Raw genomic sequence first — 22,399 nt, forward strand, 5'->3', positions numbered from 1 at the left:
TTTGCCATTTGAATGGAGGCTTCCAGGTTCTAGAACAGGCAAACGTTCATCGGGCCTGGTTTGACACGAAAGTCTCCCTCACACGTGACCAAAGACCCCACGTGTGAGGCCTCGGGGGACAAGGAGGTGGTCCCCCCCCCACGCAGTCAAGATGCATCCAGAAGCCGTGTGGGGAAACGTGTTGAGGACGGTTTCTGTTAAGGTGGCGCGGTGTCTGTATTTCTCTGTGTACGATGCTGGTTTTGGGGAGTGGGGGGACCAGGGCTTTCAGAAAGAACCGTACACGTTGTACGTTAAGGACAACGGTGTCCTCCGGAGGACAGAGCGGGACCTGCTTGGGAGTTACCCTGGTCCTGGTCTGCCGTGTCCCTGCGGGCCTGTGGGCCTCCACAGCGTCCTTTGAAAAATGCAGAATAGGTTGCTTTTGCTGCCTGCTGTTAATTTCACAGTAAAATTTGCCTTGTTTTCCTCAAGAGCGATTTCCTGAAAGGTCTTTTTAGTTTTTGCCCGGGAAGATCTACGAAGGAGAAGGACTCAGAGACGATGCCGACACGTCTGGTGGGAAGTCCATCCGCTAGCCCTGGTGGAGGGACCGGGTCCGCGTCCTTCTGCCCCCTTCTGTCCATTCCCACCAGCACTGTCTGCTTTCACAGGTGTGCGTCCGTGTGTGCTGTGCGTGGACGCGGGAGTCTTGTCTCTCGTCTAGAGACGCAGCACTCGAGTTTCACGTTTGTGAGAAAATAGATTGGCGCTGCCGTCTGCGTGGTTTTAAGCTGAAAAGTTTCTTTTTTTTCTTTTTCTTTCTTTTTTTTTTTTTTTTACTCACGCATGCTTCCTGATGGTCCAAGTCCAGGGACCGCTGTGGTGAGCCTGAGGCCCTTCTCCCCGTCGCACATGCCACGTCCTGCAGAGGCACACATCCTGTGCTGTCAGGACCGTGAGCGCCTCGCGTGGAAGGCGCTTGCGGAACATTGACAGACTTGGAGTGACCGCTTTCCAGTGCCTTCTAGTGCGTGCAGAAGGAGGGTGCCTTGATGCCGGAGCGGTGGCGTTACTGAGCGTAGCCTCACAGGTTTGTTACATCGGAGAGGGGAAAGGAACCCTCCGCCGTCGCCATTCCCCGTGTGACGATGGCGCCTGAACCCTTCTTCCCGCCAACGCCTGCCACCCTGCAGGAGGTGGTGCGGTGGTTTGTGGCGGCGTGACCGTGCGGAGCGGTGAGCGCTTGGGTTTGCACGCAAGACCACCCGGGGTGTTTGGCGAGGGCCACGGTCCCCGGCCCGGGGGGCCTGCCCGTGTGGGATGTCGCGCCTTAATTCCGAGATGCCTTCGAGGCGCTCTTCCTGTCCTCGCGAGTTGCTTACGTAGACGTAGAGCACGGGTTTGCAGGGGCCTTCGGCCTCCGTGCCTGTGCGGACCGTCGGCAGTGGTGGGGCGTCCCCAGCTGCTCTGCCTTCGCAGGCTGCAGGGCCGCAGCTGCGGCGGCTTCGGGCCCTCGGCGGGGGGCAGGAGGGGCAGTCCGGGCCGACCGGGCATCCCGTCCCTCCGTCTGCAGGGCGGAGGTGTTTCTCGTCGCAGGGAGCCTGCGGTGGGACCAGGACTCATCTGCAGAGTTGGGAAGCCCCCCCCCCGCCCCCCGCCCCCCACCCCCGGAAGGCGGGGTCGCTGGGTCCATTCTGACCGTGACGCGGAAGGTCTGTGGGACTCCTACTCGGCTCCAACCAAAAGTGGCGGCTGGAGGAGTGAGGACCGGGAGGAGTGGACTTCTCTGCACGCGCCTTCCCAGCACCTTCCGACTGGCTGTGTTTTCGAGCAGGTCACACCGCGACCTCGTGCCCGGCCGTGGGTATGGCACCGGCAGGAATGGTGCCGTGCGGTGCGAGTCTCCGCCTCACGTCGGGAGCCTGGGGACCGGGAGGCAGCGATCCTGCTGCCGCCCGCCGCGCCGGACCGCCGGACTCGCGTGCGGAGCCCTGCCTGGCTGTGCCGTCTGGCACTCGGCGGCGCACACGGCGCCACACGCTCGAGGGGGAAGCGAGCCTGGTGGTCGCCGTGGCCTCCTGGGCCGGGGGCTGCAGGGCCCGGTGGGCGGCCAGTGGAGGCACAGAGACCCGGGGCGAGGCGGGCCCTGCGCAGCTCCAGACCCACGGGCCCGGCGAGTCCTCGGTCTCGAGCGTCTAGCTGTGTTTTTAGCGTGAATCACGTGCGGAACAGCAGCGCGTGTGTTGAAGACGCGGATGGTGAGCCCACCAGCACGTTGAAGAATGAGCCGCTCCGGAACTTGGAAGGATCCGGCTGTAGAACCTACACTGCATTAAATTCATTTATTATCCGAAATTCATTTTCGTGGTTTCCGGTCACGTTGTGCACACTTGTTTGTCCTTGGGTCCTTCTACCATTTAGGGTGGTAATTGGGTGCAAAAGACAGACTCCTCCCTTCAATAGCTGGTGTGAAGCTGGGGGGAGGGGAAAGAGGTGATGGGGGGGCACCACACCGGGGAGACCCCCCCCCCCCCGGGTCCTTGAGGTCTGTCGGTTACAGAAGCTGAAGCTGCACCGGGTGTGGTGCTGGGCCTGCGCCCCCTCGGGCTGCGCGGTACTGAAGACTCCGGAGGCGGAGGGGGGAGGGAATTGGCTTCCAAAAAAGCCCCGTGGCTGGAGGATGGGGCCGGCGGGGCCCTGCCCTGTGGGGATGTTTTAGGCTCTGTTCTAAGTGCAGTGAGAAGCCTTGGGAGGCTGTGCCATGGCGGGGCGGGACCCAGCTCGCTGGGCTGCCCTGTGCGGGACGGAGGAGGCGGCAGCTAGGAGAAGCCAGTGTGGCCGGAAGCCCGGTTGTGGCCGTCGGGTCCCGGCGTCCGCGGCTCCGTGCTGGCCGTGTCCTCGACGAGGCCACGTAAGGCCCACCCCCCGCACACCGAGAGGGCCCCGGGGACTCAGCTTGGGGGCTGGCAGACCCTCCGTGCTTGGCACGCCCTTGGGGCTCTGGCCTGTTCCGCACGGCCTGCCACGTGGACACGGCCCGCTCAGCTGCCCGGCGTTGGCTGGCTCGGGTGGCAGGGCAGGAGCCCACCTCCGAAGACCCACCTTACAAACTGGGGGCGCTTGAGTCTTCCTGCTCTCGCATTCTGCGAAGACTGTCCCCAGTTGTCACTGGATGAGTCCACAGCCCTGTGACGTGGGGACCACCACCATCCCCCGATTCACGGGCTCCTGTCCAACACCAGAGCCCTGACGCCAGGATCCCCCGGGCCCCGCCCTCCACAGCCCGGTCCACCCAGCGGGCCACCCGCCACGGGGAGCCCCGCACCCTCCCCACTCCCGCCGCCGCCGCCGCCGCCGCCGCCGGACTTCACGGGAGCCGGAGGAGCCGCAGGAGCCGCGGGGAGGTGGACCCTGACAGCTGCCGGTGGAGCGCAGGGCGGGGACCGAGTGTGTGCCCCGCCCCACCCGCCCTCCCTCTGCGGTGGCCGTCCGGGGGCGACACGTCCTAAGAGCAGAGCGCCAGACGGAAGCACGGCCGGGACTGACACGTGGCCTTGGGCGGCGCTGCCCCGTGTGGGTTGGAGAGGCGGGCGCCCGACCTGAACGCGCTGCGCCCGCGGACGGCTGCCCCCGATGCAGCCGCTGCCACCGGAGGAGGCCCACAGGGACGGGGCTGAGGACGCCCAGTGGTCCAGGTGGGGCCAAGGTGTGGGGGGCGGGGCGGCGGCTTGGGGACGGGGCGAGGCCACCTTCTCTCCACCTATGGGCTGTGCACTTCCCTGACGGTCCGCATACCAGTACCCAGCCCGAGACCCCATCCCTTTTTGAGTCCCAGGGCCAGTGAGAGCCCCTGTGAGCCCTCTCCAGGCCCTCCAGGGTCCCGGGGGGGGGGGGTGCGCAGGCAGGAGGTATCCCAGGAGTCCTGCCTGGGGGAAGGGGGCATCGTCCTGGCTGGTGAAGGGGGAGCTCACGGGCACAGCTGTGGGTCCTAGAAGTGACCCTGCCAGGTAGGACCACACCCATTTACAGGCCCGAGTCCCTACCGGTGACCACACACCTGAGAGCAGGTTCAGCTGACATGGCAGGTGGCTGAGTCCTGCCCACACCTGCCAGCTGTGTGCTGTGGACAGGTCTCCATGGTGGGGGGGGCGGGAGGCTCCTGAGGGGGCAGGGCCCACATTCTGGGAAACATTCTGTTTCCACATCCATTGCCCAGGACGGAAGGCCCCAGGACAGGGGCTCTCCTCACGACTGTGACACGCTGAACAACCAGGCCACCTGTGCCGCAGCCCTCCCTCTGGTTCTGTGGACCCCGGGCCCACGTCAGGCCCTGGGATCCCCAGGCCAGTTCAGGCAGTCTCCGAGTGCCCAGGGAGCCTGGTCTCAGGACCTGCTGCTGCCGCCCAGCACAGGGTCACAGGAAGGCGCTAAGAGGTAGTGTCCCCGAGGCTGGGGCAAGATGAAGGCAAAGCCAGCGGGGGAGACGGGAGAGAAGCTGGTCGTTTCGCAGGACCGGGTGTGCAGAGCGGCGTGGGAAGGGCCGCAGTGAGCGTGGGAGTCCCAGAGCCCAAACCGCAGCCTTGGCCTGGGCCCTGCTCCAGGCATCTGCTAGAGCTGGGGGGCTGCGTGCTGGTGCCTGCCAGGGTCCAGGAGCGCTCTCGTCCTCCCCCCCCACCCCCCACCCCCCCCCGCTGCCCTGGATACCGAGGGGCTGATCCAGGTACTGATCCGGGTGGCATGGGGTCACGTTGAAGCGGCTCTAGCTGGCTCGGCCTCAACTGCCTCCCTGTGTGCTCGCTCTGGAAGGGGCACCTGCCCCACTTCCCCAGGCCGTTGGCAGGGGAGGCAGCCTGAAGTTCTGGAGGGGTCTGGGGGTCCTGAGTGGAACTGGATTCAGCCGGGACGAGGCTGTCCCCGCCCCTGAGTGGACCCATCGCAGTGAGTGTGGCTGTTTCTGGCTGCCCACCCTGTGCGCCCTCTGCCTCGACAGCCACGTGTCTGCCCTTGTGGGCCCTGGGAGCAGGGGTGGGGGCAGCCAGTGGCCTTGGACCTGTGGCCTGCAATGCCGGCACATTTCCCTTTTCTGAATCGAGGGGCCACGTGACCACATGTTTGCTCAGCCGTGGATGCTTATGCACAAGGGCCACTGGCAGGAAGCAGAAGTTTCTAGAAGGTTCATAGGAAGCATTCCGATGAGCTGGGGGCACAGGCCTGAGGCTCAGGGCAGGTCACAGTGGGCAGGATGAAGCTCTCCGATCCACTCTTGCGGTAGCCTTCCGTGTTCCCAAACAGGCCAGGCCATCCGCAGGATCAAGGAGTCCGTGTCTGGGCCGCCGAGTCCAGCCAGACTTCCTTGTTCTGTGTCCCCGGCCACTGGAGAGGAAGTACCTCTGCCTGCCCAGCTGGCATTGCCTCCAGCTTGGGGACTGGGCCGTGGGGGCCTCCCAGGGAGGAAGCAGACAGCACCTTGCCCCACACAAGCTCAGGGCAGACTGCTGGCCTGGATGCTGACGGGCCTTTCTTGGCTTCCCGTGGTCACAAGGAGGCCCAGGGGCAGCACCATATTCTAGGAGCCTGCCAGCCTCCCAGAGTGGGTCAGCCTCAGCTGGCCTTCCCACCCAGAGGGCAAACACAGCCAGGCTCTCAGGGTCACCAGTGAGATGGGCCAGGTGGGCTTGCTGGGGGCACAGTCCAGTCTGGACGCGGGTGGCCCTCCACTGCTCTGACCATAGAAAGGAATGAAGCTCCTCTCGAAGGCACCTTTGGACTGTGGCTGTCTGTGGGGGCGTTGGAAGCTCTACTCCACGCCCGCCTTCTCCTGGTGCCCCTGGGCAGTGCATACACATGCTTGCAGGGGGCGCGGGGGCGTGGGAGCACCGTGGGCTCCCCCAGAACGGGGCACCCGGAGGCCCTGGCGATGCTGCAGCCGGCTGGGCTCAGGCCAGCTGGACGGACTCCGGTGGGCGGTTTGGGCTGTGTTGCTCTGGACCTCCCACTAAGGCCAGTGGGAGTGTTTGCTCAGGAGAGCGATGTGCCCAACAGGCCCGCTGCCCCTGGGCTGGAAAGCTGGGTGGGAGGGAGGACCGTGTGAGGTGCTCGCGGGGCGACTGTGGTCAAGTCCCAGGGATGAGTGTCGGGGAGATGTTGGGGGCATCATCTTCAGGTCCGGAACCCCAGAGGGGCGGGTGCCTGAGCCCACGGTGGTCCGCCCTGCCAGGGGCCCCGGGTCCTGTGTCGGGTGGGCAGTGAGCTGGTGCCACCTGCGGGCTTATCAGCCTCGCAGATGCCTGGCCCTGCCTCCGCCCCACGGTCTTGAGTTCTGGAAAGAAAACTAGTGTTTGGGGCCCCCGGGCCCAGAGGGACAGCCACTGAGCTTCCCCTATGGCCCCATCCCTCTCAAGCCTTGGGACCTCGGGTCCGTGCTGCTGTCCCCGTTGTCCAGGCTTCTGAATCATTCCAGTAACATTTTAAGAACCTGGAGGTGGGTGGGGCGCCTGGGTGGCGCAGTCGGTTAAGCGTCCGACTTCAGCCAGGTCACGATCTCGCGGTCCGTGAGTTCGAGCCCCGCGTCAGGCTCTGGGCTGATGGCTCGGAGCCTGGAGCCTGCTTCGGATTCTGTATCTCCCTCTCTCTCTGCCCCTCCCCCGTTCATGCTCTGTCTCTCTCTGTCCCAAAAATAAATAAAAAAAAAAAAAAAAAAAAAAAGAACCTGGAGGTGGGGATGGGGGCCATGTGACGGGGGTCACTGGGCAGTTTCCAAGTGGAGCACCATCCCCCAGCTTCAGCCAAAGCAGGGTCTAGTGTCTGGCTTCTGGAATTGCACAGCTGGGGATATTTTTAGCATAGGACCCGATTTCCCACTGGTTCTGGTATATAAAAGCAGAGGGCCACAGAAGGGCGCCCTGGAGCCCTGCGTGCCACACCCCTCTGAGGTCCAGAGGCCCAGCCTGAAGTGCCTGGTCCAGAGCATGCCCGGGAAACCAGTCCAGGGAAGGGATGGGGTTCCCCACGTCGTGCTAGGGCCCGGACGGGGACTTCTTTGATGCCCACACCACACGCCCCATCAGGAGCTGGAAGGCACTTTGGAACTGGAATCCCCAAGCCCCAGATGGGGCCCTGGCCTACAGATAGGGGTCTGTTGGGGCCGGAAGGCCGGCTGCTGGAACTCAGACTCATTCACCCCCAAACTCCCGAGTGATGGTGTCGAACCTCGAATCAGCTGTCTCTGCTGGTAGGACTGCAGAACCCCACAGCCTCAAGCAGTGGCTCCTTGGCTGTGGAGGGGCTGCAGCCAGGAGCGGCCCCAGGGCGCCCACGGTGGGGCCACTCAGCAGGTCGGGGCCGTGGGGAGGGTCGCCTCCTCCCTGACCGTGGAAGAGCACACTGTGGTTTGTGGATAGGGAGTGGACCCACGTGGAGACATCAGCCGGAGGAGGTGGACACAGTTGCCTGGCCTCCCTTCCTCCTGGTCACAGTGGCTTCTTGTTGGGACATTGGGAACTTGCTGGTCACTCTGCTATCCACTCACCCATGAAGAGGCAGCTGTCATGGGGACCAGCCTGTCTTCACTAAGGAAACGGAGGCTCGAAGAGGCCAGGCCTCTCGTTCCGTGTCCACAGACCCACCCACACCTGGGCGCCTGGAGGCCAGCCCCCGGGGCAGGTCCTGTGGTCAGCGGTCCATCCTGCGGGGAGGCCCGCAGCCCTGACTTCTCCCGGCAGGTGGGCCCCGCTCCAGGTCGGGGAGTTTGTGGTAATGGGTGCGTCGTATCACACCCACTGATGGGGCTCCTGGTGTGTGCGCCCCGCTCGGGATGGGTCCCCGTGCAGGCGGGGCCCCTGAGCTCCCCGCGGGGCTGCTGCAAGGCCCCCGCACTCTCTGACCACCCGCCCCCAGCTTGCACACCCCGCCCTCCGCACGGGACATCACAAGTCACCAGCGGTACCCCCTCTCCACCCATCTCCCACCCCCACGGCTGGTGCCCACAGCTCCCTCTCTCTCATTGTTTCAAAGTAAACTTTGTCTCTGAGGCCAGTTCTTGATTTACAGAGTCACGTGAAGGGAGTGACTCTACCGCCCACCCCTCCCTCCACATCTTCTGTCAGCGTCCTGCCTTTGTCCTGCCTGGGAGTCCCTCTCAGCAGGGAACCACGGACAAAAGCCCGGAGTTTGCTCAGATTTCTGTCGTTGGTTTTCACACCCCAGGACCCCATCCGGGACCCCACATGCACGGGGGCATCATCTCCCGGCTCTGGCAGTTTCTCAGTTCGCTTGGTCTCAGGGGCAGTCAGGGAGCACTGGCCAGAAGTTTCAAGGACCGGCCCCCTGTGGACACCTGTCTGGCGACTTCCTAGGCAGCCGGGCCTGCCTCTCCTCCGCCCGGGTTCCTCCAAGGGCCGACCACCCCCACGGCACTGTCCCCTTGCCGGCCGCCCAGCACCGCCTGCCCCGACCTCCTCTGCTGGGCACACACAGCTTTTCCTGCGGAGCCTTCGGGGACCCACTGCCCTGCTCCTATCCCGTAGTGGCCCACCCCTGCCACGAGACCCTCCCTTTTGGCCTCAGCCGGGGTCTCCTGGGCAGGTTACTGAGCTGTCTGCTCTTGCCCAGCTGCTTCCCTGGGGACCCTGGCCTGTGGGGAGCGGGGAGTGAGGGCGTGGACCTGGCTGCCGGTCCCGGCTAGCACACCCCTCCAGCTGTGCTCTGTCCCACGTGCCCCTCTGCTGGCCGTCCGGCTGCTCCCAGCCTCTGCTGTCGTGACTCGTTCCTAGGGTCTGCCTGTGCTTCGGGTGCCGACACGCAGGGGGGTTAGGGTGTCGGAGGGGCGGCCACGCTGCCCTCCTGGGTGACACCGTCCCTCCTGTCCCACAGGCCCGAGTGCCAGGCATGGACGGGGACGCTGCTGCTGGGCACGGGCCTGCTGTACTGCGCCCGGGTCAGCGTGCCCGTGTGCGCCGTCTCCATGAGCCAGGACTTCGGCTGGAACAAGAAGGAAGCCGGCGTCGTGCTCAGCAGCTTCTTCTGGGGCTACTGCCTGACTCAGGTGGTGGGCGGCCACCTGGGGGACCGGTAACCACCCCTGCTCCCCACGCGGGGCCGGGGCTGCCCCGGGGGGAGGCGGCTCCCGCAGGATGAATGTGGGGCCGGGCCTGGCCTGGAGAGAGGCATCGGCCGGGAGGACAGAGGTCCGTGGAGGAGGCGGTCCGGGGGCAGGTGCGCGGCTCCCCTTGGGGCGCTTGTCCTGGGGGGCGGGGGTGGGGGGTGCTTGTTGGGACGGAGGGACAGGCTGGGCCTGTGCCCTCACCCCCCGCCCCTTCTGTGGAGGAGGACGAGGAAGCGGCGCCCGGCCCGGAGGCGGCAGCTCAGAGCCGGGCTGGAGCAGGCACCGGCTTGGGCTCCTCCGGGCAGGACCCGCCCACCCTGCCCGCCACCCGCCACTGTGCTCTCGTCCTCCTCCAGGATCGGGGGTGAGAAGGTCATCCTGCTGTCCGCCTCCGCCTGGGGCTTCATCACTGCCGCCACCCCGCTGCTCGCCCGCCTCAGCAGTGCTCACCTGGTCCTCATGACCTTCTCGCGCATCCTCACGGGCTTGCTGCAAGGTAGGGCTGTCTCGGCAGCTCCCCTCTGCGGCCCCAGCCGTGCCAGCGCCAGGCAAGCGCGCACGCGTCGTGTACGCGTGTAGGTACACGCGCGTGGGCACGTGGGTGTGTGGACGTGTCCGTGCAGGTGGGTGTACGTGTGGGTACATACGTGTACTCAGGCGTGCTCCCGCGCGTGTGCTTAGGTCAGAGGAAGTCTCGTGCGCCTGCTGATAAGGCCCCGGGAGCCCCCAGCGCGGCGGGCGGGCAGCTGTCCTCGTGGGCAGGGAGGCACGAGGACTGACCGCCCCCAGCAGGCGGCCGGCGCTCGGCTGCGCTTCCCTGTGGCGGGCGGGTCTGTCGTGCCGCGCGAGGCCTTGGCGCCGAAGCTCTGTCTGTTTCCCAGAAACATTTCACGGTCTGGCGCAATCCGATGTCAGATGCCCCCCTCCGCCAAAAGGCCCACCCCGGGGGCGTGGGTGGCAGGCAGCTTGCCACACGGTGGCCGTCAGCGCCCCTGGCCGCTGGCGCAGCGGGGACTTGCTGAGTTTCTGCGTGTTGCTGGGCAGAGGCTGCCCCTGGCCGGAGCCTCCGGGACCCGGGTCTGCACTCGGCCTCTCCCTGTTTCCTGGCCGGCCCCACCGGTCCGCCTCTCGGGCAGTCCGGCTCCTGAGCCCCCGTGGGTTCACCCCGGTGCCCCACGTGCGGCCGGTCCCGTGGCTGGGGCTTCTGGGCGTCCAGCCAGGGGGCCCTCAGCTCAGGCTGTTCCCCCATCTTCCTGGGAGGTGGGGGGCCGGTCCGTGCCGTCACGAGAGCTCAAGGGGCAGCGATCAGCCTGGGTGACTGGCAGTTGGTGTGGGCAGGGGTGGGGCCCCGACGGGAAGGCCGGGCCCTGCCTCAGCCCCTGGCCTCTTAGCTCTTCCTGGGAGGAAAGCACAGCGGCGGGAGCCGCCATCCCTGTTTTAAAAATTAGGTTTTGCAATGATTATAGATTCGCAGGAAGTTGCGAAGAGGCCCCGGGGTCCCTCGGGCCTCCCTGCGGCGACATCTCGTGTGGCTGTGGGACGGCGACACATCCAGGCACCGTGGCTCCGTGGGGCCGCTCGCTCGGGCCTCACGGGCTGTAGGTGCACTGCGTGTGTGAACGCGTGCGAGCGTGCGTGTGAGAGCGAGAGAGCGTGTGGGTGTGCGTGCGTGCACGAGCGTGTCATGTGTGAGCATGCGTGTGCGAGTGTGCGTGAGCATTGTGAGCGTGTCCGTGTGAGCACGAGAGTGAGTGTGAATGTGCACGTGCGAGCAGAGCGTGCCAGTGTGTGAGCGTGTGTGCGAGTGTGAGTGGGCCTGTGCGAGCAAGCGTGCACGTGTGTGTGTGTGTGCGCGCGTGAGCATGCACGAATCAGCATGTGGCGTGCGTGTGTGAGTGCGTGTGCGAGTGTGAGTGTGCACCAGGACTCGAGCTGGTGTGTCAGGAGTGCCAGCTCAGACTCCGTCGTTCCCACAGCCCGTTCTGTGCCAGGACCCTGAGCACACCTGTCCCCCAGCTGAGAGTCCAGCTGACAAGTCCTCGGAGCCCAGTCCTGCTGGTCCCCGGGGGAGCCTCCCAGAGCAGCTCTCGGTCCTGGCTGGCCCCGCCCTGGCCCCAGGTGACCGCGTGGGGACGCAGCTCTCTGCTCGTTTCAGGGGTCTACTTCCCGGCGCTGACCAGCCTGCTGTCACAGAAGGTACGAGAGAGCGAACGCGCCTTCACCTACAGTGCCGTGGGGGCCGGCTCCCAATTTGGGTAAGTCCTGGCCCTGAGAGCCCAGGGGACAGAGGGTGTGCCCAGGGGGGCCTGGGCGGGGACAGGCCACGTGGGCGCCTTTGCGGCTCAGGGAGATGCAGGTCGGCTGCTTCTGTGCTGCGGGGGACCCCCCCCCCCCCACCCTTGTGCATGTTCTGTCCCCAGGGCAGGTGGTGTGGTTGAGGCTCTGGCAATGGGACACGGCGTTCCCTTTCATCTGTGCTGAGGGAGCCAGAGGGGGTGCCTTCCCGATGTGGGAGGCGACCTGTGCTCCCCTGGGGGGCATGTGACATGGTCCAGACATGAAGACCCTGTCCTTGTACTCCTGAATGGAGGCCTGGCTCGGGGAGAAGGGACATGTTGCTGTCCTGATGGGGCTTCACTACCCGGGGCTCAGGTCCCTCACTTCCCCGCTGCTAAGAAGCAGGCAAGAAATCAGAGCGTGGAGGGGTGCCTGAGGACGGGCCAGGAGCCCGGATAAAAGCCCAGAGCGCCCAGTGGGACGGGGGTTCTGGATACACCATGTGGGACGTACTCCCACAAGGAACGGTGTGCGTTGTTTCTGAAATCCCGCTTCACCCAGGCGTCCTGGGCCTGTGTCTTAGGCTGAGAGGCACGGAACACACTCTGCCCACTGCACAGATGAGGAAAGGGAGGCTCCGGGGGGGGGAAGGCGCCCCCCTACCCCCCCCCCCCCCAGACCTGCAGGAGGCGAGGATCCACAGGGCTTCTGGGCTTTGTGCTTGCTTTTCCCTCTTTTGCGTTTAGACATCTTGGAGGCCAACTTGGAGGCCCGGAAGCAAGAAATTAAAGCAACAGAGGGCCCCCGTGCCGTGTCACAGCCACACGGCTGTGCCCACGTCCCCTGGGTGCCGAGGCAGCCGGAAGTCTCCCTGAACTCTCTGAACGCTTCACAAAATACGCTCAGACTGGGGCGGCTGCTTTCCTGGCGACGAGCTTATGCCGGGTGGGGGTGCTCAGAGGCATTGCCTTGCCCCAGCAAAGCCCAGGGTCACGGCCACCTGTCTTTCAGGACGCTGGTGACGGGGGCCGTGGGCTCCCTGCTCCTGGACCGGTACGGCTGGCCTAGCGTCTTCTACCTCTCCGGCGGGCTCACCCTGCTGTGGGTGTGTTATGTGCACAGGTACCTGCTGAGTGAAAAAGGTAACTGCGGCCGGGCGGACGATGGCCGGCAAACGCAGCTGCCCAGGGAGGGCGAGGGCCTGGCGCCCGGCCCCTCTAGCGGCCGCTAAACATCCACCCAACTCACCTGCGGAGTAGCGCCCGCTCAGCGGGTCCCTGGGCTGCAGCTTGGCCCCATCCGGAAAAGCATCCTCTAGACTAGAGCCTGAGGAAAATGCCAGTTCTCGGGCCGGCTCTGCCCGGGTTCAGGACTGAGAGCCGTGCCCCAGGAAGAAGCGGGCACACGGAGACAGGTGCCCACCGGGCACAGGCACCTGGCAGGGGCCATCGGTCTAGAGACGGCAGGAAGCGGGGCTTGGGGGATCCGAGGGCGGGGGAAGGACCGAAGAAGTCTGTTCAGACTCCCTCAAATGCCGACAGCCCAAGGTGCTGGCAGGGAGGACGGTGTGGCCGTCCCCGGGGCAGCCAGGCGGGCCGCAGGGCTGTGGGGGCGCTGGCCCCTGGAGCTGCCCCCCCGGGAGCCGTCTGTTACGAGCAGACGCCGTCCCCCGATTCTGAGGAGCTTCCACATGGAAACCGCTTGCCCCTCAGATCTCATCCTGGCCTTGGGTGTTCTGGTGCGAGGCCTGCGGGTGTCCAGGCGCACCAAAGTTCCCTGGAGACAGCTTTTCCGGAAGCCCTCTGTCTGGTGAGCCGGCGCCTCGGGGCCGCAGCTTGGGGTGGGGCGGCACGGGGCCGAGACCAGCCGATCTCGGGTGTTCCCGAAGCCTACACGGGCCGGGGTCACCCCGGCTTCTGAGCTCCGCGGGGGCTGGCGGGGGCGCCCCTCCGTGCGGGGCTGGGGCGCGTGGACCCTGAGCCCGGCCCGCGCCCCCCAGGGCAGCCATCTCCGCTCAGCTGTCGTCCGCGTGCGCTCTCTTCATCCTCCTCTCCTGGCTGCCGACCTTCTTCAAGGAGACGTTCCCTAGCTCCAAGGTGGGTGGACCACCCTGGTGCCCGCGGGGTGACGGAGACACGGTGTTGTTTGCGGCCCCACTCGGGCTCGTGGCCCCGAGCTGACCTCGCCCGTGCTCAGGGCCCGCGGCCCCTCTGGTCTGGTGCAGCCACCCAGGACAGGGCCCCTTCCCACCACCGTGCAGCACCCGCTCCCGGGATGCACCCTGTGCGGCCGCCCGGCAGAGCCCTGCCCTAGGCTCAGCCGACGGTCTGTGCGTGGTCATGACCGAGGACGGGCCAAGTGGGGATCGCGACACGGGCAGGGTCAGCTTGGCCCACTCCACCCTGGCCACCCTCCCCGTCTGGTGACCAGAACCTCCTGCACCTCCACACGGTGGGCCTGTGTCCCCCCTGCTCGGCCCTGTCACGGTGTGGGGGGCCAGTGAGGGAGACTCGGCCTGAAGGGGGGCGGCCCTAGTGGACGTGGAGCTCGGCCAGGGTGGGGGAGGTCAAGGTCAGGGGGGCCCTCCAGCCCGGGAGCCCAGCCTGTGGGCAGGGGGAGACTTACCGGGCATCAGGGCACACGGGCGGCCACCGGCCTGTGCAACCTCTCGCGGGTGGCCAGGCGCATGCCCTCCGAGGCCTCCCTCTTCCCTGCAGGGCTGGGTCTTCAACGTGGTGCCCTGGCTGGTGGCCATCCCCGCCGGTCTGTTCAGCGGGTTCCTCTCCGACCATCTCATCAATCAGGGTGAGCCCTGGGGGAGGGGCCGCCGGGAGCCCACCCAGCTTTGCCACACTGTGGGGGGTGGGGGCCCCCTCCTGGGGGTGCTACGGGGATGGGAGGGGTCTTGCCACCCCCAGGACCTCGCTTCGAGAGTGGGGCCCCGACCACCTCAGCCTCAGTTTCCCGGAGGGGGTGGGGCACAGGGAGAGGACCCGATTCCTGCGGGCACCGTGGAGCTCCTCCTTGGTCTTCAGAGGGGTCAGAGGTCATAGGTCGGGGGGGCTGTGTGTGCGAGCCCGGGACCCCAGCGAACACGCCCGAGGACGAGGATCTCACAGACGCGCACACCGCACGCGCATGCGCACGCACACGCATTCTTAGACGTTAGTCCTTTCCTAGTGAGAGAGTGCTGCACACTCACTGTGGAAAAAGTGGAGACTTTGCAGAAACAGGGAGACAGCACGTGTGTAAACCGTCCCGGGGCCTTCCTTCTGCGTGTCTGCTTGGCCTTGTCCTGGAGAGCCCTCTAGGTGCACACCCAGGGCCGGGCACACACACTCACACACACTTGCACACGTGCACACATACCCAGGATGCAGGATGCCCAGGCAGGGCACACGCGTCCACAGGAACTCACACGGGTGTGCACACGCACCCAGGATGCCCAGCACAGGGCACACGTGCCCACACACATTCACACAGCTGCTCACACACACCCAGCACACAGGATGCCCAGTGCAGGCACGTGTGCCCACCCACATGTGCACATGTCTCACGCACGACCCGGGACATCCCCTCCTTGAGCCCAGGGCCCAGCCCTCCCCTCCATGCTCCCTCCCTGCTGCCGTGCCGGCTGGGACCCCATGCGGGTGCCAATGGGAACCTCTCTCCTCTTCTCAGGTTACAGAACCATCACTGTTCGGAAGTTCATGCAGGTAGGGAGGTGAAATGCTCCTCTGGACACCCCTGGTTTGCTCCCGGGACCTGCGGGTTGTGACCCCCCGTCTCCTGACCCAGAAAGCATTCGGAGGTGCCCTGGGTCAGTGCTGAGGGCTGGTTTGGCCGACCTGAGGCCCTTCTCCCAGCTGTGCCCCCCCAGGCCCCCGCACACGTCTCTGGGCCTGGGTCGCCCCCATTCCCCTCTGGTCGGACAAGTGGGGGTCTCATACCCGCTGGGCAGGCCTGGGAGGGGCTTTCCCAGTGACCTTGCTCGGTGCGCCCCGGGTGGCCCCGGGAGGAGCCCTGTCGGCAGGCACCAATCCTGTCTCCCGCAGGTGATGGGCCTTGGCCTGTCCAGCGTTTTTGCCCTGTGTTTGGGGCACACCTCGAGCTTCTGCAAATCTGTGGTGTTTGCATCAGCTTCCATCGGCCTGCAGACCTTCAACCACAGGTGAGGGCCGGGCGCCCCACTCACCAGCCGGCACCCTGGCACGGTGGGTGTGCCCTGGCATGGCTGAGCGCCCTGCTGTCGGGGGCGGGCCTTGGCTGGGCTGGGTTCCGAGTGCCCGCGTGGCAGTTTCTAGACCCCGGGTGCTCAGAGGACCAGCCCCGGACTCCATGGGGTGGCAGCCGCCCTGTGGTCACTTGCTCGCCCACCTCCCTTTCTCTTTCCCACAGTGGCATTTCCGTCAACATCCAGGACCTGGCTCCATCCTGTGCCGGCTTTCTGTTCGGTGAGAGCCACTGGCCCCTGTTTGAATAGGAGGGGCTGTTCCCCACCCAGACATTGCTCACCCGAGCCCCGTCCTCTCTCCGGGCCCCCAGGGGCTGCCCCCGGGTGAGGGCCTCCTGTGACCCATCCTCGTTGTCGCTCTGTCTCGCTCGCAGGTGTGGCCAACACAGCTGGGGCCTTGGCAGGTAAGAGGCGGGCTGGGTGTCTCCCGGCTGTCCCACCCCTGAGTCTTCCCGCCCCGCCGGCCCCTTAGCCCTGCAGGGTGGGGCACGGCGCCCTCCAGGGTCCCCCGGTGTCAGACCAGCGGGGAGGGGGACAGTGAGATCCCGGAGCTGGTCTGGGGCGAACGTTCACTTTTCTGACGGTGAGCACCCCAGCCCTCACTTGACCAACAGATGTGAGTCAAATCCTCAAGGCCCGGGTTTCCAGGGGCTGAGTGGCTGGATGAGAACGCTGGGGCTCACTCCCCATGGAGGACCTGTGAGAGGCAATATGCCGGACAGCCCGTGAGGTCTCTGGCCCTCTGGGACCCTCTGAGGCCGGCCCTCCCTTGGCCTGGTAGCTTGGACACCTGAGTTCAGCTTCTGTCCCTCAGGCCGCCCCCGACCTCCCCTCCTGGTACCCTAGCCCCAGTCCCTGCCCCGGCCCTCCCCTCAGGACTGCCCTGTCTGCCTCTGGTGCAGGTGTCGTGGGCGTGTGCTTGGGAGGCTACCTCATCGAGACCACGGGCTCCTGGACGTCCATGTTCAGCCTGGTGGCTGCCGTCAGCAGCCTGGGGCTGTGCATCTTTCTGCTGTTTGGAGAGGCCCAGCGCGTGGACCTGAGCCCTACCCACGAGGACCTCTAGCTGCCTCGGCCTGACGGTTCCCCGAGGACCCAGTGCTGCCCGCCTCGGGGCGTCGGGCTGTGTTGAAGAGCCTCCCACTCCTGATCCCGGGTGTGTGAGCAGAGGGGGACGGGCCCCAGCGGAGCCCGGGCAGCCCTGGTGGGCCTCAGTCTCTCCACCAGCCAGTGAGGTGATCGCGCCCTCCCCCGGGGTTCGTGGGCTGGCAGGGGTGAGTGGGATTGGTGTTTTGAGTAGCAGCTGAACTATCACAGTCTGTCCCACGTAGGTCTGCGTGCCCACGTGGTCACTGGGTGGGAGGGCTGCCTGTCTGTCATCACAGGGGCAGGGGCACCACCCAGCTGGACTCTTCCCTCAGACCTGCTCTGCTTAGCTTCTTGGCCCTGGGGCCAGATCATTCTTCCTGGGGGGTGCTGTCCTGTGCACTGCGGGCTGTTTAGCAGTTGGCCCCCGCCTACTAGGTGACCCCCACCCCCTGCCAGTGATGACAACCAGCACTGGCTTCTGGCCTCACCACATGTCCTCAGGAGACTGTACCTTGGGCCAGAACCGCGGCTCTGATGGAGGCTGTTGGGGGTTGTGGGCTAGACGCCCTTGCCCATCTTTGGGCCCCCCCCGGCACCCCCCTGTGGGTCCCTCTCTGCCAGGGATGCTTCTGGGGACCAGGGAGCCCTCCCATCTTGTCCTTCTCTCTCTCATAACAAGAAACTGGTCATCTCGTGAGTTTGTAATAGATTTTGCAAGATGTCTATGTAGAAGAACTAAGAATGTGGAGAGATCACACCAGACTTATTTAAATGATAAGCTATTAAACTGGAAAAGGAAGGCTGCGATTTTATTAACCTTCCTTTATTTATTTATTTTTTCTGAAGTTTTTATTTATTCATCTTGAGAGAGAGTGAGTTGGCGAGCACGTGGGGAGGGGCAGAGAGAGAAAGAGTGCTTGAGTGAACGGGGGAAGGGCGGGGGGGGGAGGGGAGAATTGCAAGCAGGTTCTGTGTTGTCAACACAGAGCCTGATGTGGGGCTTGATCCCACGAACCGTGAGAACATGACCTGAGCCGAAGTCAAGAGTTGGACGCCCAACCGACTGAGCCCCCCCCCCGCCCAGGCCCCCAATCTTCCTTTTTTAAAAAGAATAAACACGTATTGAAGACTTGTTGAGCTCACCCGGGAGGAAGCCCCCGGAGTGTTGCAGGTGACGGTCAGGGGCGGCCCCCTGAGCAGACACATGCAGGAAGGAAGGTGGAGGTGAACGTGCAGGGGCAGCGAGGGAGGAGGTGCCCCTCCACCCGGGGAACCCGCCCGCGGTGGCACGGAGCCTCTGGCCTTGCTGCGGCCTGCCTGTCGCGACTCCCGCGGAACCGGGCCCAGACAGCCCAGGTGCGCTCGAGGAGGAGGAGGGTAGCTCTGCGTGAGTACACGTTGCTCCCTGCCGCCCCCACTTGTGATCAGAAAGAACCCGAAGACGGACCTCTGATTACAAAATGAGTCTGGCCTCCATAGGTCAGGCCTGTTTGTGGAGGTGGAGACGCGCTGGGGGGCGTCGTGGACACGCGGAGATGCGGAGAGGCGCTGGGGGGGCCGCGTGGAAATGTTCTAGGGATGTTAATTTACCACAAAGGCCTTCACGTGCGCTCCGCTGGAGGTTTTCCCCAAGTGACCCCTGGCGGAGGAGGAGCCCAGCCCCGGAGGGCCCCCTGTGGCCGATGTCCTGCAGCACAGAACACGGTGACGTTCCTGGGACACGGGAGCTGAGGTCGGCCCTCATGACTGCTGCCAGCGGGCGGCGCAGGATGTTGGCGCGTTCACGCTGCCGCGTGGCCGTCCCCACCCACCGTTTCCAGAACGGGAAGCCTGTCTTCATCAAACAACACCTACCCCCGCCCCCAGGGGCCTCCTGTCCCTATAGGTGTGAGGGCCCCAGGTCCCTCACATAAGGGGAGTCACGCAGTATTTGTCCTTCAGGGACTGGCTTGTTCCACTCGGCGTGGTGTCCTCGAGGCCCACCCATGTTGTAGCAGGTGTCGGCTCGTCCTTCCCTTTTACGGTTGGTAACAGTCCCGTGTGTGCACGGGCCACACCTGTTCGCCCACTCGTCTGTAGTGAACTCCTGGCTTGTTTCAACCTTTGGCTGTCGGGATAAGGCCTTTAACACCTTTGCAACCCACAGCAAACCGTGAGGTCTCTGAGAGTGTAAGCAAGGAGGTGGCCCTTCCCGTGGTTGCTCAGTCCTTGAGGGTCTCGGACCCTGAGCCTCTGAAGGAACATGGGACACAGGAGGCGATGGTGGGTCTGCTCAGAAGGAGAACCAAGATACACATGTGTGAACTGAGGCCCCAGGCCCCCAGGACGCCGTATCAGGTCCCACTCGGTCCCCTCCGCAGAGTCAGAGGAGGGAGGCAGGCACGTGGGATTTGGGGACACAGGCCTGGTGCCCAGCAGAGGGGCCCGACCCCCTCTGGCAACGGCCGTTCCTGATCTGGGATGCCGTCTCTGGGCTGGATGCTCCAAGGCCAGTATTGGAGCTCGGTCAGGGCTGCAGAGTCGGGGGGAAACGGTTGTTGGCAGGGAGGGTGCTGCTGGCAGAGGGTGTTCCAGCCCGGTGGGGGCCCAGCCCTGTGTTATCTGCCGCTCGCAGGCTCAGACGCGTCCCCTGTCAACAGCCCTGTCAGGTCCCGGTGGCTGATGGGGACCAAGGTCAGGCAGCGACGGGGGGAAAAGCAGCAGAGCCGGGAGGCGTAGGGCTCGGGCCGGCCTCCTGCACCGCACACCCAACCGTGCTCGCAGCTCGCTGCCCCCGGGCGTGTGGGAGTCGGTGTGTGCCCCTGCGGCCCTGCCTGGAGGCACCTGCAGAGGCCAGGGCTGCTGTCACCTGCAGCTGGCCGACAGAGGGCGCCGTCTGACAGAGCTGCGTCCGTCCGTCCAGCAGCCTCTAGGTGCCGTGGGAAGGGCCTCCGGCGGGCTGCTCAGTGCCCTGTCCGTGGGTGCCCTGCCGCTGGGCTCCGTTGGAGGGAACGGGCTGGAAGGATGTTCCAGGTGCAGGGGACCCTGCGGCGAGGGCGGGCGAGGGCAGGCGGAGGCTGGACAGCGCGGCAGGAGCCCGACGCGGAGTGGGAGGGGGAAGGGCTGGGGCCGGGCTTGGGGCGCCGGCCCGGTGACTCGACACTGGGGGCGGGGGGCTGGGTCCTCCAGGCGGGGCTGTCCTCCACCTACCTGAGCAAGGAGGCAGCAGGGGCGCTGGGGGTTCAGACTCCGGATGTCCCTCGGGTGGGGGCACAGGCTTCCCTGAGTCCTGTCCTCGGACCCGGACCCCACACAGGCTTCCGGGTGCCCTCCCTTCAGCTCCCACCCACACGTGGTCACCACAAATGACTTTCCCCATCGTTTCTTTTTATAAGGTCACTTTTTTTAATGTTTATTATTTTTTATTTTTAAGAGAGACAGAGCACAAGCGGGGGAGGGGCAGACAGAGAGGGAGACAGAATCTGAAGCAGGCTCCGGGCCCTGAGCTGTCAACACAGAGCCCGACGCGGGACTCAAACCCACCAACCGTGAGACCTGAGCCGAAGTCGGTGCTCAACCGACTGAGCCACCCAGGCGCCCCTCTCCTCATTTCTTTAAAGCAGGATCTTTAATGGCCACTTAAAATTCCTAATGAACATGTTAACAGCCCCCCACCTCTCTGGGCCACTCTCCTTGGCCCTCCGTTTCTGGCTGCGTCTTTTCAGCTGCAGGACCGTGGTGCCCTGGGAGTCCCCACTTGCCCCCTCGGGGACTTCCGGACACCCACCCCCCTGGGTGAGTCGGACCTCACAACCAGGGGGACAGGCAGGGGCCACCGGCCATGCTCCGTCCTGTCTGCAGCGGGCCGTCCGGTCCCCCTCTTCGGGCGCCCGAGGAAGGAGATGAGCCACAATTGGCCCGCGCTTTGACTGGGATTTATTTTATTATGTTTAATTGAAAAGCTTTGAGGTCGTGGCATGAATATTCAGCACGGTGGCTGCTGGCACGGGAGCTGGTGTCTGATTCTAGGACGCGCCCCAGCACGGGGCCTGTCAGAGGGGGAGTGAGGTGGGGAAGCTATTAATTGAAATAGCTTCATTAATTAGTAATTAACAGCAGGGAAATGACTGTGTCACACGTCCTATTTCAGTGGATGCCCTTCATGTGTTATGGGGCCTTTAATTAAAGGACGTGCATTTTAATTAAAGGCAAGCTTGGCCCTTTGGCCTTTGGAATACAAAAGACACTCCCAACTTTGAAAGAAGCTGGCGGGAAGGCTGGTGCCGGTTGGGGGGGGGGGGAGATGTGTTCTCCGTCGCCGACCCCTTTGCCTTCCAGCCCCTTGTGGGACAGTGGACCCTGGCTGGTCCTCCTTGGAGTCTAGCTGACGCCCTTCCTGAGCCCGAGGCAGTGGCCATGTGGGGTTACAGGCCAGCGGGGGGGAGCGGGGCTGGCCAGCACTGCCATGCCCAAGCAGCCCCGTGTCCCCGAGTCCTGCGAGCAGGGGCTGGAAGCTGGGAGAAGGTGCCTCGGGGTGGGTGCTGTCCCCGCAACTTCCACCCGCCCTGGGCCCCACCCACACCAGGCACTCATCCCTGCCTGTCCTCAGTGGGCAGCGGGGAGGCCAGGGACTCACCAGAGCTGCGCCTGGCAGTGGGGGGAAGGAGCTCGGCCTGCGCCTCACACCCTGTGAGCCGGCGTCCAGCGGGCAGGGCCTGAGCCCGCCAGCCACCGTGCTGTTGCAGAGACCTCGGGGCCCCTCCTGCCACCCTCCTCCTACCAACAAAGATGTAGACAGCCAGCTTGAGACCCACACCCCGTTCCTGCTCCCTCTGTCTCTGTCTCCATCTCTCTGTCTCTGTCTCTGTCCCCCCAGAGGGTCCTGTGCTCCTCTCAGCCTGACCACCTACTAAAATGACCCTTGCCAAGGTCAGTGAGGCAGCTTAGTGGCGGGGACTGACCCCGGGGCTCCTGCTTCAGTCTCTGAGACTCCAGGCCCCGTGTCCCTCCAGCCCTCACACCTGGTGCCTGTGGTCGGTCAGACGCACCTGTTCTCTGCCCTGCCTATATTTTCCACCTCCAGACCTTGGTCTGGCCTCTGTCACTGCCTAGATCACCCCCACCCCATCATCCAACACACATGTACGCATGCGTGCACACACGTGTACGTGCAGGCACACACACGGTGCTGGTGTGGCAGGGGCCCCCCACTAGACAGGGGCTCTGAGGGCGGGGCTCATGAACAGTGCTCCTTCGCGCCCCCCAGCCTGGGGCCTGGCCTCGGTGGTCCTTGGTGGAGCCCACTGTGCCCTCTGCTCTGCCTGGCAGAGATACCCAGCATCAACAGGCCCTGGGACACGTGTGGTGGGAATCCTGGGGTCTGCTGCCTTGTCATTGATCAGGCAGCTTTGTGCCCGCCTCGGGGGGAAGCGGGCACAGGGGAGGGAGGCCCTTCCTCCCCGAGAAGCCGAGCTGCTATTTTAAAAGTAGCCCCCAAATTCCTTCCCTTGAGCACCTTGGATCTAGGTGGGCTCTAAGACCGGAAGGTGATTTCTGGATTAGGTCAGGGAAAGCTCTCCTGGGACACTGTGTCTGGGGCCCCCACCATGCTGTGAGGGAGACACGGGGAGGCCCTGGTGTGCACGAAGAGACAGAGGCTCTCTGGCTAACTGCACGAGGAGCCCCCGACAGAATGGCCCAGATGAGCCCCCTCCAATGCTCGACCTACAGCGGCT

The 22,399-nt window shown here is 65.0% G+C and overlaps 2 protein-coding genes across 2 annotated transcripts; both read left to right on the forward strand.

The window, feature by feature from the left end:
- Positions 1-151: 151 nt before the first annotated feature.
- Positions 152-2,479, forward strand: LOC144615798 (uncharacterized). The gene is made up of 3 exons (XM_078443798.2): positions 152-356; positions 876-1,072; positions 1,556-2,479. Exons 1-3 carry the CDS (start codon positions 152-154, stop codon positions 2,477-2,479), a joined length of 1,326 nt encoding a protein of 441 aa, XP_078299924.2.
- An 877-nt stretch (positions 2,480-3,356) lies between these two features.
- On the forward strand, positions 3,357-17,524 carry SLC17A9 (solute carrier family 17 member 9). The gene is made up of 13 exons (XM_078443881.1): positions 3,357-3,677; positions 8,854-9,051; positions 9,442-9,581; positions 11,241-11,340; positions 12,374-12,504; positions 13,075-13,171; positions 13,362-13,458; positions 14,080-14,167; positions 15,044-15,078; positions 15,418-15,533; positions 15,761-15,816; positions 15,971-16,000; positions 16,499-17,524. Exons 1-13 carry the CDS (start codon positions 3,616-3,618, stop codon positions 16,660-16,662), a joined length of 1,314 nt encoding a protein of 437 aa, XP_078300007.1. The 5' UTR covers positions 3,357-3,615; the 3' UTR covers positions 16,663-17,524.
- The last annotated feature ends 4,875 nt before the right edge of the window (positions 17,525-22,399 follow it).

This window comes from Panthera onca, chromosome A3 (assembly GCF_046562875.1).
Source record: "Panthera onca isolate mPanOnc1 chromosome A3, mPanOnc1 haplotype 2, whole genome shotgun sequence".
Lineage (NCBI taxonomy): Eukaryota > Metazoa > Chordata > Mammalia > Carnivora > Felidae > Panthera > Panthera onca.